Raw genomic sequence first — 11706 nt, 5'->3', positions numbered from 1 at the left:
AGACCAAAGGAAACACTTAGCACTCAGTAGCTCCCATTATCTCTCTCTTTCTCTGTCTCTCTCGTTCATCTCTTTCTCTCTTGAGCACTTGGGGATTCTTGAATTTTTGAGGAGGAAGGTTTGGAAACTTGAAGCTTGGTGCCAGGAATTGGATTAAGAGGCAGCTTGAGGTCGTAATCTCAGTTAAGGTAAGATTTGTGCTCTGATCTTTGAGGGAAATCTGTTATGGTTTAAGTTTTTGGTTGATGTTTAAACTTTAGTTTTTTATTTTGAGTTTTGGTAAGGATTTGGTTTAGTTTTTGGGGTGTTTATGATCCTTATGTTGTGTTATTGAGAGTCTTAGACTCAATTGGGACTTAGGTTCAACTTTGGGTTGGGTTGAAGAGGTTTTGGCTCGGGGAAAAATGCAGGAAAAACCCAGAATGTCTGGGTTCACGAGGTTGCATCACGGCACTGTTCTTGGAGCGCCGCAGCCCACATGAACCCAAGGGCTAGGGCAGTTCTCTAAATCGCCTTAGCGCTACGATGCTGGGTGGGCTACGTTGCGGCGTGTGTCTAGGGAAATAAGGGTCAAGGCTCTCTAACTTGTAGAGAGTCGTGGCGCTTGTGAAGGGCGCCACGGCTCAAATTAGGGATTTTTTCCAGATGGGGTTTTTAAGTACGGGAACTCAAACCTAAAGGCTCGGGAAGGATTCTACTACCTGGTTTAGTAGAATTCGAGGTCCCGGAGGCTAGGAATTAATCCTGAAGCTTTTAATTAGTTATTTCTCGATGATTACCTGTTATTGTGTTGTGACTAGGTTATACCGTTAGGGCTTGGTAGTAAGGATCGCGCTCGGGATCGCCATACGCTATCTGCTCGAGACTCGGGTAAGAAAACTGCACCCTAGTTGTAATTAAGGCTCAGGCCCCTGTTAATGAATATGACTATAATTATGCATGTGATTACTTGATTAGGCATGCTTATATCCGTTGTATTTGATTGTGTGTTAGGCAAACTGTATGTTTGATTATACTAGATATGAAAGCTCGGCCTAAGAGAGCTGAGGTCAGCGATAAGCATGTAGAACGCAGGCTGTTTTGGCTAGGGCAACCTGGGAGTGCAATATGCACTTGTCTGGCCCGAATGCCACCTAAATAATTAGTCTGCACTTGTCTAACTCATTGGCTGATTAAATTGGATTATGTGTTTGATTGAGTAGGCTTATTACTGCTAAGCTTGTTATTTATATTTTGTTGCTTATTTGAATCTATTGATTTAAGTTTTCTTGCTAAGTCTTGGCTCACGGGTGCTATGTGGTGCAGGTAAGGGAAAAGAGAAGTTGGACCAGTCATGAGTTGGAAAGTTTTAGGGCAGCGTGTAAATTTGCAGCTGCTCGACTGCCACGACCGAGGATTCAAGAGGGACTAGAGTCAAACCCTAATTTTGTTGTTTAGGCCGCCGGCTTGTGTTGTAATTAACTTGGAGTTGTAAATGACTTGTAAATATGTACTTTGAGATCTCATGTATAGACTTAAACTTTTAAATGAAAGTAATTGTTCATATGATCAAAACTTTTAAACCCTAGTCCGTTAATTACTCTTAGGTACACGTTTAAATCCAAATGACTTGATTAGCAAGTCCATCACTATTTAAAATACACATTGTAATGGTCTTGGCTATCCAGTGCGTTACACCTTCTAATAGCTAATTTGGATAAGGTAATCCCCCCCTTTTATCAGATTGATTCACTATGTTGTTCATGTCCCCGATGAGGCACCAAGGCAAATTTTGTCTCCCTTTGAGCTCTTGAATAAGACTCCATGTTCTTCTCCTCAAGGTGCGATTGGGTTCTCCATAAATCCCTGTGAGTCTCCACGCCTCTTTCCCTGCTACACAGAATAGTACATCAATGTTATTCTGAGACAAACTCAAAAGCTCATCCTCCTCCTTAACCGTCCACAAGAATGTCACCACACCACTTCTTCCCTTAGAATCGAACGAAACCAAACCCTCATATTTGAGTTGTGCCTGAATCCAAGCTATTCTTTCTTTCTTACATAATGTATCACATAAAAAAAACATGGGTTTCTTTTGGTCCACTAACTCTTCAAGGAACTGAAAGGCCTTTGGGTTCCTAAGCCCACGGCACTTCCAAGATAATACACTCATTGTAAAGGGCGAGCCCCACTCACAAGGCCCGCCACTTGCACATTTTTTTGAAGCCCACACTCCATTTGGACCATCTCAGCATCTTGTTCCTTCTCAAGCCCACCATCCTCCAATCCTCCAAGACCTCCACAAGGCGCCTTTTAGGATCACATATAGTCAGCCCATATTTTTTAAATCCACTATTACTTCCTGCCAACTCCATGTTCATAATTTCTTCCCCCTCATTACGTTGCATTCCCTTCATATTCGACTCCTTCAAAGCTCCACGATTCCCTCCATCATGCCCACCACCTTCCTTCCTCAACTGTCCTTGTTTTCCTCCATCCAGCTCATCCATATTAACTACCATTAATTTGGTAGAGAAACCACTGTTATCGGCACCCACCCTTAGAGCTCCGATGGTCGAAATTGATGCCTGAGTACCAGATCTTAACCATCTTGCTCCAATCAATTGAGTGGCTCTTCTCTGTGCTGCACTCATTCAAACTCCATAAGGCTTTTCATTCTCTTCCAAAGGAGTCTCAAACAGTTTGTCACAAAACCTTTCAGAATGACCAATAATGCCACATATGAAACAAAAAGTAGGTGCTCTTTCATATTTGAATGAGACCAAAACCACTCACCACCACTCCTAATCTTCATCTTCCTCTTCAGTGGTAAATCGACATTTATGGTCACCCTTATCGTCAAGTAGTCCCTCCAGACACCATTGAAGTTATTCTGATCTGATTCCACAAAGGTCCCGATATAATTGGCCACATCTTTAGCTACACATTCGGACATGAAACCTAGGTGAATATCATGAACCTACACCCACATATCTAGTTTATTGAATTTCATCAAGCTGGGGTTATCACCCTCTTTCAAGCGTTCAATAACCAATTTGCATACTGTTGAAGGTCCATGGGCTGCCTTCCATCGCCCTCTGAATGTCCACTTCATGATAGAATTAGAATAAGTAGAGATTGGTTCTCAATTCCTTGATATAGACTCCCCTTCTTGGCCTCCATAGCGCAGCCAACATGTTTTGCATTGCATTAAAATCGATCATCCTCTCAGACGTGAATCACCCCACCATTACCCCTTCTTCTTCCTCAGCCAAACTAATATTGGCCCATCATTTCTCCAAGTGCACCATTACGCATCCAACAGGCTGAACCAATCACACAAACTTGAACAAAAAATTCTAACAACAAAACTCACCATGTCAAAAGACAAGACATCTCATTTACATGTTATTATTCATATTGATTTCATGGAAATATAGTATTAGTGTCCTTCTAACGGTATTTTCAGCATATGCGTTCCATCAAATTCTTCTTTTGTGTCTTTCTTGGTGTGGAATTATTAGTAATTTATTTTACACTACATTCACTTCCATAATTGCTACAGAAAAAAAAAAAGAACTTCACTACCATAACAAACTAAAACAAAAAAAAAGTTCAACACGTCTAAAGCTTTGTCTTTTTATTGAAAGATGATTTTTGTTGAATTTCAATAGTTCTAATCTCAGTGTCACTAGTTGAAAATCAAAAACAAAGGCAAAAAAAAAACAAAATAAAACAAAACAAACAAAAAGGGACACATCTATTCTTATACACCATGGAAATTAGGATAGTGATACACATCATAATGAGTCTAGTCTTACAAATCACATCTCAAAATACCAACAAAAAAAAAGCTTTTTTTCTTTCTGTTATCACATAATTCCTCCAATGTAGTAACTTTAAATGACTGACTGTAGCAATAAGCATATATAAAGAGAAGAGTTTAACAAAAGATACAAAAACACTATCCTTGTCCACGGCATACATCATCTTCAAGTACCTCTATACAGTCTGCAAAAAGAGCTTGGTCTTTTATTTGCATGTGAAACTCAAGGGTGAGTAGCATAGCATCTGTCATGAATGAAACAAACATGGAGCAATGTAAAATGTTTGTGTTTACATATGTGTATATGCATGTGAGGAATGGAAAGAGGCCTACCTACCAAAGAACTCTACTGTTTCTGACCACCCTTCTTCCATAAATCCCCAATCTTCTTCAACATGTTACCATTTTTCTTCTTGGGTGAATCATCATCCATGTCTTCTGAATAAGGCGAATCCATGGGGTTATAGGTGTTGTCAAGTGATCCCGTTCGCTCGACAAATTTCCCATTGTTACCTGTTGAAAGCATGGCAGCAGCTGCCTCGGCAGCCTTTCTCCACTGGTCTGACTGAACCTTGAGCCTCCTTAATTCAGCCTCCATTTCTGTGTTTGATGCTTGAGCTGCATCCAGCTGCTCAGTCACCCGAGCTGCCCTCCTGCTGTTTTTGTCAGCTTCCTCAGTTGCATAGCCTAGCTTCATGAGCGCCTCTCGCTCTGCAGCCCTTGCAGCGTCAGCTAATGCAACAGCTTCGTCATTAGCCTTACTCCTATCAGTTTCCTTATTCTTGATTTCCATCTTGAGCGTCTCGTTTTCCTCAGTAATACTCTGCAACTCTGTCTCCTTGTCCAATAAACTTGCCCTCAACTCAGACAAGGTAGCTTCTGACTTCTTCAGTTCCATTGTAAGTTCAAATTCGCATTGACCTGATAGATTTTTCTCAATCTTTGAGTTCAAACACTCATTTTCCTCTGATATACTTTGCAACTCAGTTTCCTTATCCATCAGTAGTGCCTTCAATTCTTCAATACGAGCATTGGATTTCTTCAATTCTGATGTCAATTCAGCCTCTTTCTGACTTGATTCAGATTTTGTATGCTCAACTTGTTCATAAGCACTTCTAATCTGCAATGTGCTCCGAATGAATTCCTCCTGGTACCTAATCTCAGCAGCATCTAATGCAGATCTCAATTGACCTACTTCAGATTTCACAGAATTAAGCTCTACTTGTAACTCATTTAGTTCTTTTTCCCCATTTTCAAGGACAAGATTTTTCTCATCCTTAGGAGCCACCGTGTTTTGGCTGTTTCGATTAATTAGCTCTGCTTGGAGTTTGCCCACAAGACCCTCCAGCGACTTCACTCGAGCTTTGGATTGCTCCAACTCCAAGGATAAGGAGTTGTAAGACTCCACTGATTTGGCTGCATCTTTTCGAAGCATTTCTATGGTGGCATTTGCCGTTTCCAATTGCATTCGAGTTCTATTAACAATTTCTAAAGCTTGAGCTTCAGATTCCCTGCATTCGTTGAGCTCGGTTTTCATTCTCTGAACCAGTGAGAGAGTTTCTGATAGCTCCATTCTTAAATTATGGACCTCATCATGTGCAGACTCTGCATGCCTAGCCTGGTTGGCTTCTGATTCAGCTCTCCTTTCCAGCTGAAGCTTGAGCTTCTGAATTTCATTCATGGCAGAAGCCAAGGCAGCAGAATCCATTGAATGCTGCTTCTGGATGGCCTCAAGTTCTGACTGCCAAGCTCTGTCTCGATCCTGAGAAAGTTTACGAAGCTCTTGAATACGATCATCCTCACATGCAGAGATATCCAGCAGCTGCTGTTGGGATTCCTCAAGCTTCGCAGACATCTCCATCAGCTGGTTCTTGGCTTCTTCAGCTTCCTGCTGGGCTTGCCTCTTCCATGACTCGGAAGAGTTCAGCCGGTCCTTTGCCTTCTTCAAATCCTCTTGAAGTTGAGTCAGCTGTGATTCCAATTCAGAAACTCTGTTTGGGCGCTTCTTCTGAAACTCAGATTCAAAGACAAGACAGTGACTAATAAGAACCAAAAACATTAGATGCACAATGAAGGATAGACAATAAGAGTAATTGGTGAAATACACCATTTTTTTAATGTAACTTTGCAAAATGACTTCTTTCGATGATTTTTTTGCAAAAATGTCGCCAGGCAGAGTGTTGAGAATTTTTTGACAAGGTGCTAGTGTGTTTAAAAGGCCATTTTGCAAAAAATATATATTATAAAAAAGAAAGCTATTGTACAAAGTGACTTAAAAAAAATAGCTATTGTGTCAAACACCCCAGTGAATAATAAATTGCAATTATAGTTATCATAAATACCTCAGATATAGGACTTCGTGGTGACCTACGATCAATGACTTTTGGACTAGATTTTGGAGTCTTATTTGCCATATTTGGAGAGGAAACTGGATCAGCATCCGATCCAGAAGTCTTGAGTTTGCGAGCAGTTCGAGGTGTTACTGGTGATCTTCTTTGAGGCACTTCCAAAGTACCAGCTCTGTATGTATTCATAGAGAAATTCAAATACAATTATGACACATATTGCAAGTTGGAGTATAACTTAAGCTAAAGGGTCAAACAAAATTTGGCATGAATTCTCTCATACCTAAAATCCCACATCTAATTAACATTGCTAAAATAATCAAAAGCGAAGTAGATTTCACAACTTGATCTTAAGATAATACACACAAATGAGTTTACAAATCCACCTCATCATGTGCATTGCCATATTTACAAAACCATTTCAAATACAGCCATTTCAATGCACAAATTTACATGCCAAAGTCCACGTATTAATATCTTAATTTAACTAAAACAATTTAGTTTAGCTGAGTTTACAAAAGTTGCATTATTCTCTTACCACTTGACCAGATAAATTATCTGTTTTATCTTTCTCTTAAAAATAATAAAAATAAATAAGTATAATATAAGGGAGAGAAAGATATACATATATGGAGAAAGAGAGAGAGATCATAACAATCAAGGGCAAAAACAAATTAAAACTTACTTTGTTTTTGGTGTCTGCATTTTCTATATCTCCCTCAGTTAAAAACAATGTATTGTACAAAGATTGATTGAGATGCCTCAGAACCCCCCTGACCCACCAACACCTGTGTCAGTGAGAAGTCTTTGGGTGAGAAAGAAACAGAAAAGAGAATAAGTTATATATGTACAGATAAACAAGTAAATGGCTCATTAAGGACGGCCACCTCAATTCAAATCAGTAGTATTATTGAGTACAAAACCTAACAAACAAACAAACCAAGTTACTTAAAACACACCATCCCTTCAAAGAAACTCCACAGAAACTAACACCACTACCACCAACCAAATCCACAAGACCCCAAAAATAAATTATTTAAAAAATTAAAAAAAAAATGTATTATAAAGAAGTTGTACCCAAATGGTTCATTGAATAGTAAACCATTAACGCCATAAGCCCCTCCTTTCAACTTTTTCGCACCTCCTTTCAACTTTTTCGCAACCCTTTTTCCCTTCTCCCCTTCTTTTTACTCTAGTGCTTCTACTAGTCTCCAAACACATAATTAAAGCCAAAATGCGCCAAAAAGAAATATCAAGGAAAATTTAGTGTTATCTGCATCAACTCTCAATGTATTACCGAATAGATTAATGTTTCATATTGAAGGAAAATGATAATTATAGTAATAATGAGAATACATTAAGGAAAAAGAAGAACAAGAGGTTCACTAAGTCCAACTATTATAGAAGGAAAAAAAAATGTTAGAAAAGATGAAACCTTTATGAGATGTAAATAATAGCATTGACGTATTTAAGGTAATAAACTACTATAAAACTAGTGCTGCAGATAATGTCCAAGAAAAAAAAAATGGTCACAACGAGAAGTTTTTTACTCTCAAACTGGTTGAAACTTCAGTATGGAAATGCTTAGATCTAATGACACACTATCTTTCCACCAACGATCTGGAGCAGGTATGTACATGAACAGCAAAAACAAAGGTTATGGGGAACAGCTTTAAGAAAAAGTCGGTTTTGCTCTAACAAAGTACATTGAAAGTAAACATAATAACTCCTTCAAAAAAAAAGTAAGAGCATAATAACAAAAAGGAACAAACTTGAACTATTTCTTATGATAATAACACTTCAAAATCTAAAACTTTGCAACACAAGCAACTTTCCCTTCTCAACCAAAGATACACATTTTCATTTCAAAGCATTTATTTAAGTAGAACAAAGATAGATAAAAGGTAAAGATTAAGACTTTCCCTACACTTAAAGCACAAACTCAGATAATGATATCAAGCGTATGAAAACATGAAACTACCCAAACCCATTTTACAAATTCAAGAAACAAAGCAACCCATTACTCAAAACACAAATAAAAACCTCATTTTTAAGTACAAAAGAGAAAGGTAAACAAAACCCAGATTAGAGAACGAAATAACAACCTTTTTGGTCTTACAAAGAGAGATCTCTCTGCTAGTGAAGATGGGTTAGTCTAAGTCTTGGTCTTTTCCGATAGAGAACAAGAAAGACTAGTCAAAAACCCTACTTTGAGCCATGTTTAGGAGGCAAAAACAAGAGGAAAGGTTTCACTTTCAGGCATAGAGAGATAGTAGGTCTTGTCCAGCATTGATAGGAGGATTCGGTAGCTTCTTCTGCAACTCTATTTTTTTCTGTGCTCACTTCCCAAGTGAGCTTGACTGCTTGAGTGAGCTGAGTGAGTCTCTTTCTTGCTCTCTTATTCCTTTGTTATTTGTCAGTCTATAAAATATGGAGTTGAGTTAGCTAGCTCTACGTAGCGCGTGATAATCCTCCACTCTCTCACGCGCTCTCCTTTTCTTCTGGGAATTCACATGGTACTGTGTGTGTTGGACCTACTACAATGGCTCATGACGACTAACCAAGTACTAAAATTGTTTGGGAAAGAGTAAAAGCTCACACTGCCCAATTCATACTAAAAAAACATTAATAAATAAAATTGAAGCTTATTCGATGTGTAAATCTATGTAAAAAGGAACACCCTTTTCAGTTTCTTGTTTTCTTTTACTTTGTATGTTAGTAAATTTTGAGTCAGAGCCAAAATGGGATCTTTATCATCATATTCTTATTAATATTTATAGTTAGCTCCACTGTTAAGCAACGATTAAGGTTCAGACTGATTATGAGTATTATTCTACTATCTACTATTAAAAAATTGTCACTATATCTTATTTTATTACTTTATTAGTCATAGGGTAAAGATACAAATTATGTTAATATTTATATAAAAGTATAATCATGGGTAGATATATTAATCGTTACACAATATAATCGGGTATCTTTAACTTTATATTTTCATTTATTTTATACATAAATTGGATATTAAAAATTATGTTCTCCGAGAACAATTCGGATTAAATTATATTTCTATTCACTATTAAGTTCTATAAAAACAACGGTAATTTCAATCTTTTATATCACTACTAGTTATTTATAATATTATTAATTTTGGTCGATATGATTTATAATATGTGAATATTTATCTTTGCTAATAATAATAATAGAGGCAGCAAAATCTATTATAGTTTGTTTTTTATTATGCTTATTCTCTAATTCTTTATTTTTGGTGGGAGAAGATCTCAAACAACTGGTTTATTAGCAAGTCTATAGTCTTGTTTGTTGTTTTCTTGTATCTACCAACCATGTGACCATCTAAATTAATATGACATCATGAATTTTTAATTATTTTAAATTAAAAATAGATTAATTAAAATTAACAAATTTATTAAAGAATACATAAAAAACTAAAAAATATAATATGAACTAAAATTTATAAAAAAAAAAACCCCTAATTAATTTTTCTCTTTCTTTCCCGTTTCTCCTCTTCTTCGTCCCCTTCCTCCTTTTCTTCTTCCACTTCGTCCTCTTCTTCTTACAGCTTTGATCGGAGGCGACCTGCAACGGGAAGAACGATGGGTTGCATATTTGAGTGATCTCGTCAACCTTGCAGATCTGGATTGGAGTTGTAGCGGACGCCGTAGCTCTAGGTTGGAGGTCATAGCGAACGACAGAGAAAGAGGCTTCATGCACGACGATGACAGAAGAATGAGCTTAAACCAGATCTGGTTTTTTGGATTTCTATGATTGGGGTTTTGATTTAACTTGCGACGGAGGAAGGAGTGCTCCATATACGACCTCTACCTTCTGTTATGTATTTCCGTCGGATCTGGGTAGAGCTTGAATCTGGGCTTTAGAATTTGTACTCAAGAGCAACTTTTTGTTTCCTTTAATTCTGTGTTTTTGTTAATGAATTTTTGAGTTATTATTGGGATTTAATGTAAAATTCGTTTATGAATTTAGGTTTTATATATTGATTCATGATTCTGGGTATTGAATCAAGATTTCAAAAGTTAGAAGAACACGTTTTAAAATTAGTTTAATGAGGATGACGAATCAAAATTTTATTTTGAGAGTAATCTTGGATGAAAGTATATGTTTAAAGTTGAATGAATTATTTAGTTTATCTTTATAATTAAAGAATGAATTATTTTTTTTAAAATCAGGGTTAATCTTAAAAAAAGTATGTATAAGTTAGTTTTTCTTCAAGTTTAAGTTAAAGTTAATGATTTTTTTCATTTTTTATTGAAAATTAATTTTAAATGATCTTAAATTAAAAATATTAAAATTATAAAAATATTTTTATTCATTTTTAAGTTTAAAATAATTAAAAATTACTGATGGGACATTAATTTAGATTGTCATGTGGCTCCACATCGGCAAATAACGAAGAACATCCGGCGAGACAATAGATTTGCTAATAAAATGGTGATTTGGGAAGTTTTTCTACCAAAATCAAAAAATGGAAGGTTAAGTATAAAAAAGACAAATTATAAGGAGTCTTTAGGCTAGTTACTCATAATTAATGTTGACGGTGAGAATTCGTCAACCAAGTCAAGTTAGAAAAAATTTGAATATGAAATTTATCAACGAAAAATTTCAAATATCTAATCAGAAACTCAAAAAACAGTTGCAGAAAGAAAATGGTAAAACGAACTTGTATTTCTTATTTCTTATGGTGTAGTGATACAGTGTTTTTTCCAACTCTCTTCCATGTGGAAGTGTGGTTTCTTTTATAGTGGGCTCTAATGGCCTTTGATACACTGTGGTCCTGGGAACCAAATGGTACGCAAGTACACTGTCAGGAGAGTGGTCTCAAGGGTAGTGGTGTTGGCTCCATTACACAGTCAAGTTATGTGGTGATGTCTCCACTACTTATCTAGTACGAGTGTCAGAGGAGCGGCTCCAGGCGTAGTGGTGCTGGTGGTGGTGTCGACTCTAACATCTGGTTAGAAACTCACAGGCCACGTCCCCTCTCCTAGTGCTCCCACTACTTGTCTGGCATAAGTATTCGTATTAGACGTACGGGGTCTTAAAGGTCGTACCCCGTGCAAGATTGTGCTAGTACGACCCTTTTGAATTACACTTGGGCTTCTACTTCTAGATGTTGGGGTCTTGATAGGTCTTCATAGGAGACATCCACTTGAGGTGCAGGGTGTGAGACACCGGGGATGCCTCGGGCACGCGAGGCGCTGGCGCGCGGGGCGTTGGCGCACGAGGTACACCAGGTGTGCGAGGTCGAGGTACCCTCACGAGACCCAGGCGCGAGGCGCTGGGCATGGCAAGCTTAGTGCGCACAAGATGCTTCTTCGCGCGAGGCCCCTCGCCCATCTAGGCAGGTACGGGGCATGTGAGACGCAAGACGATGGTGGCCCAAGGACACCGCGGCTTATCCATGTATGTAGGCACTCATGGGACCTGAGCGCGTACTGTGGGTCTTTTACAAGCATGTAATTTTGAGAGTCTACAATTAATAATATATGGGATGAAATATTTAATCCAACTTAATTATCTAACTAA

At 37.7% G+C, this 11706-nt stretch overlaps 1 protein-coding gene across 2 annotated transcripts; it reads right to left on the bottom strand.

Moving 5' to 3' along the window:
* Window positions 1-3722: 3722 nt before the first annotated feature.
* On the bottom strand, window positions 3723-8756 carry LOC133831063 (interactor of constitutive active ROPs 2, chloroplastic-like). Of its 2 annotated transcripts, none has more exons than XM_062261232.1 (5): window positions 8256-8756; window positions 6836-6938; window positions 6148-6325; window positions 4143-5813; window positions 3723-4050 (listed from the first exon to the last, which is right to left on the bottom strand). In XM_062261232.1, the coding sequence occupies exons 2-4, from the start codon at window positions 6853-6855 to the stop codon at window positions 4152-4154; spliced, it is 1860 nt and encodes a 619-aa protein (XP_062117216.1). In that variant the 5' UTR covers window positions 6856-6938; window positions 8256-8756; the 3' UTR covers window positions 3723-4050; window positions 4143-4151. The 2 variants fall into 2 exon arrangements, with proteins under 2 accessions (XP_062117216.1, XP_062117215.1); XM_062261231.1 differs by having other exon boundaries at window positions 4139-5813; window positions 8256-8755.
* Window positions 8757-11706: the final 2950 nt, after the last annotated feature.

The sequence above is a fragment of the Humulus lupulus genome, chromosome 4 (genome assembly GCF_963169125.1).
Source record: "Humulus lupulus chromosome 4, drHumLupu1.1, whole genome shotgun sequence".
NCBI classification, from domain to species: domain Eukaryota; kingdom Viridiplantae; phylum Streptophyta; class Magnoliopsida; order Rosales; family Cannabaceae; genus Humulus; species Humulus lupulus.
This window is presented reverse-complemented; position numbering and strand designations above follow the sequence as displayed.

Excerpts from the sequence above, each read along its gene's own strand:
- LOC133831063 (XM_062261232.1), bottom strand. The coding sequence starts at position 6,855 with ATGCAGACACCAAAAACAAA. Across the intron at positions 6,326-6,835 it reads ATGCAGACACCAAAAACAAA|AGCTGGTACTTTGGAAGTGC; the intron begins GTAAGTTTTAAT and ends GAATACATACAG. Across the intron at positions 5,814-6,147 it reads CACGAAGTCCTATATCTGAG|AAGAAGCGCCCAAACAGAGT; the intron begins GTATTTATGATA and ends TCTGAGTTTCAG.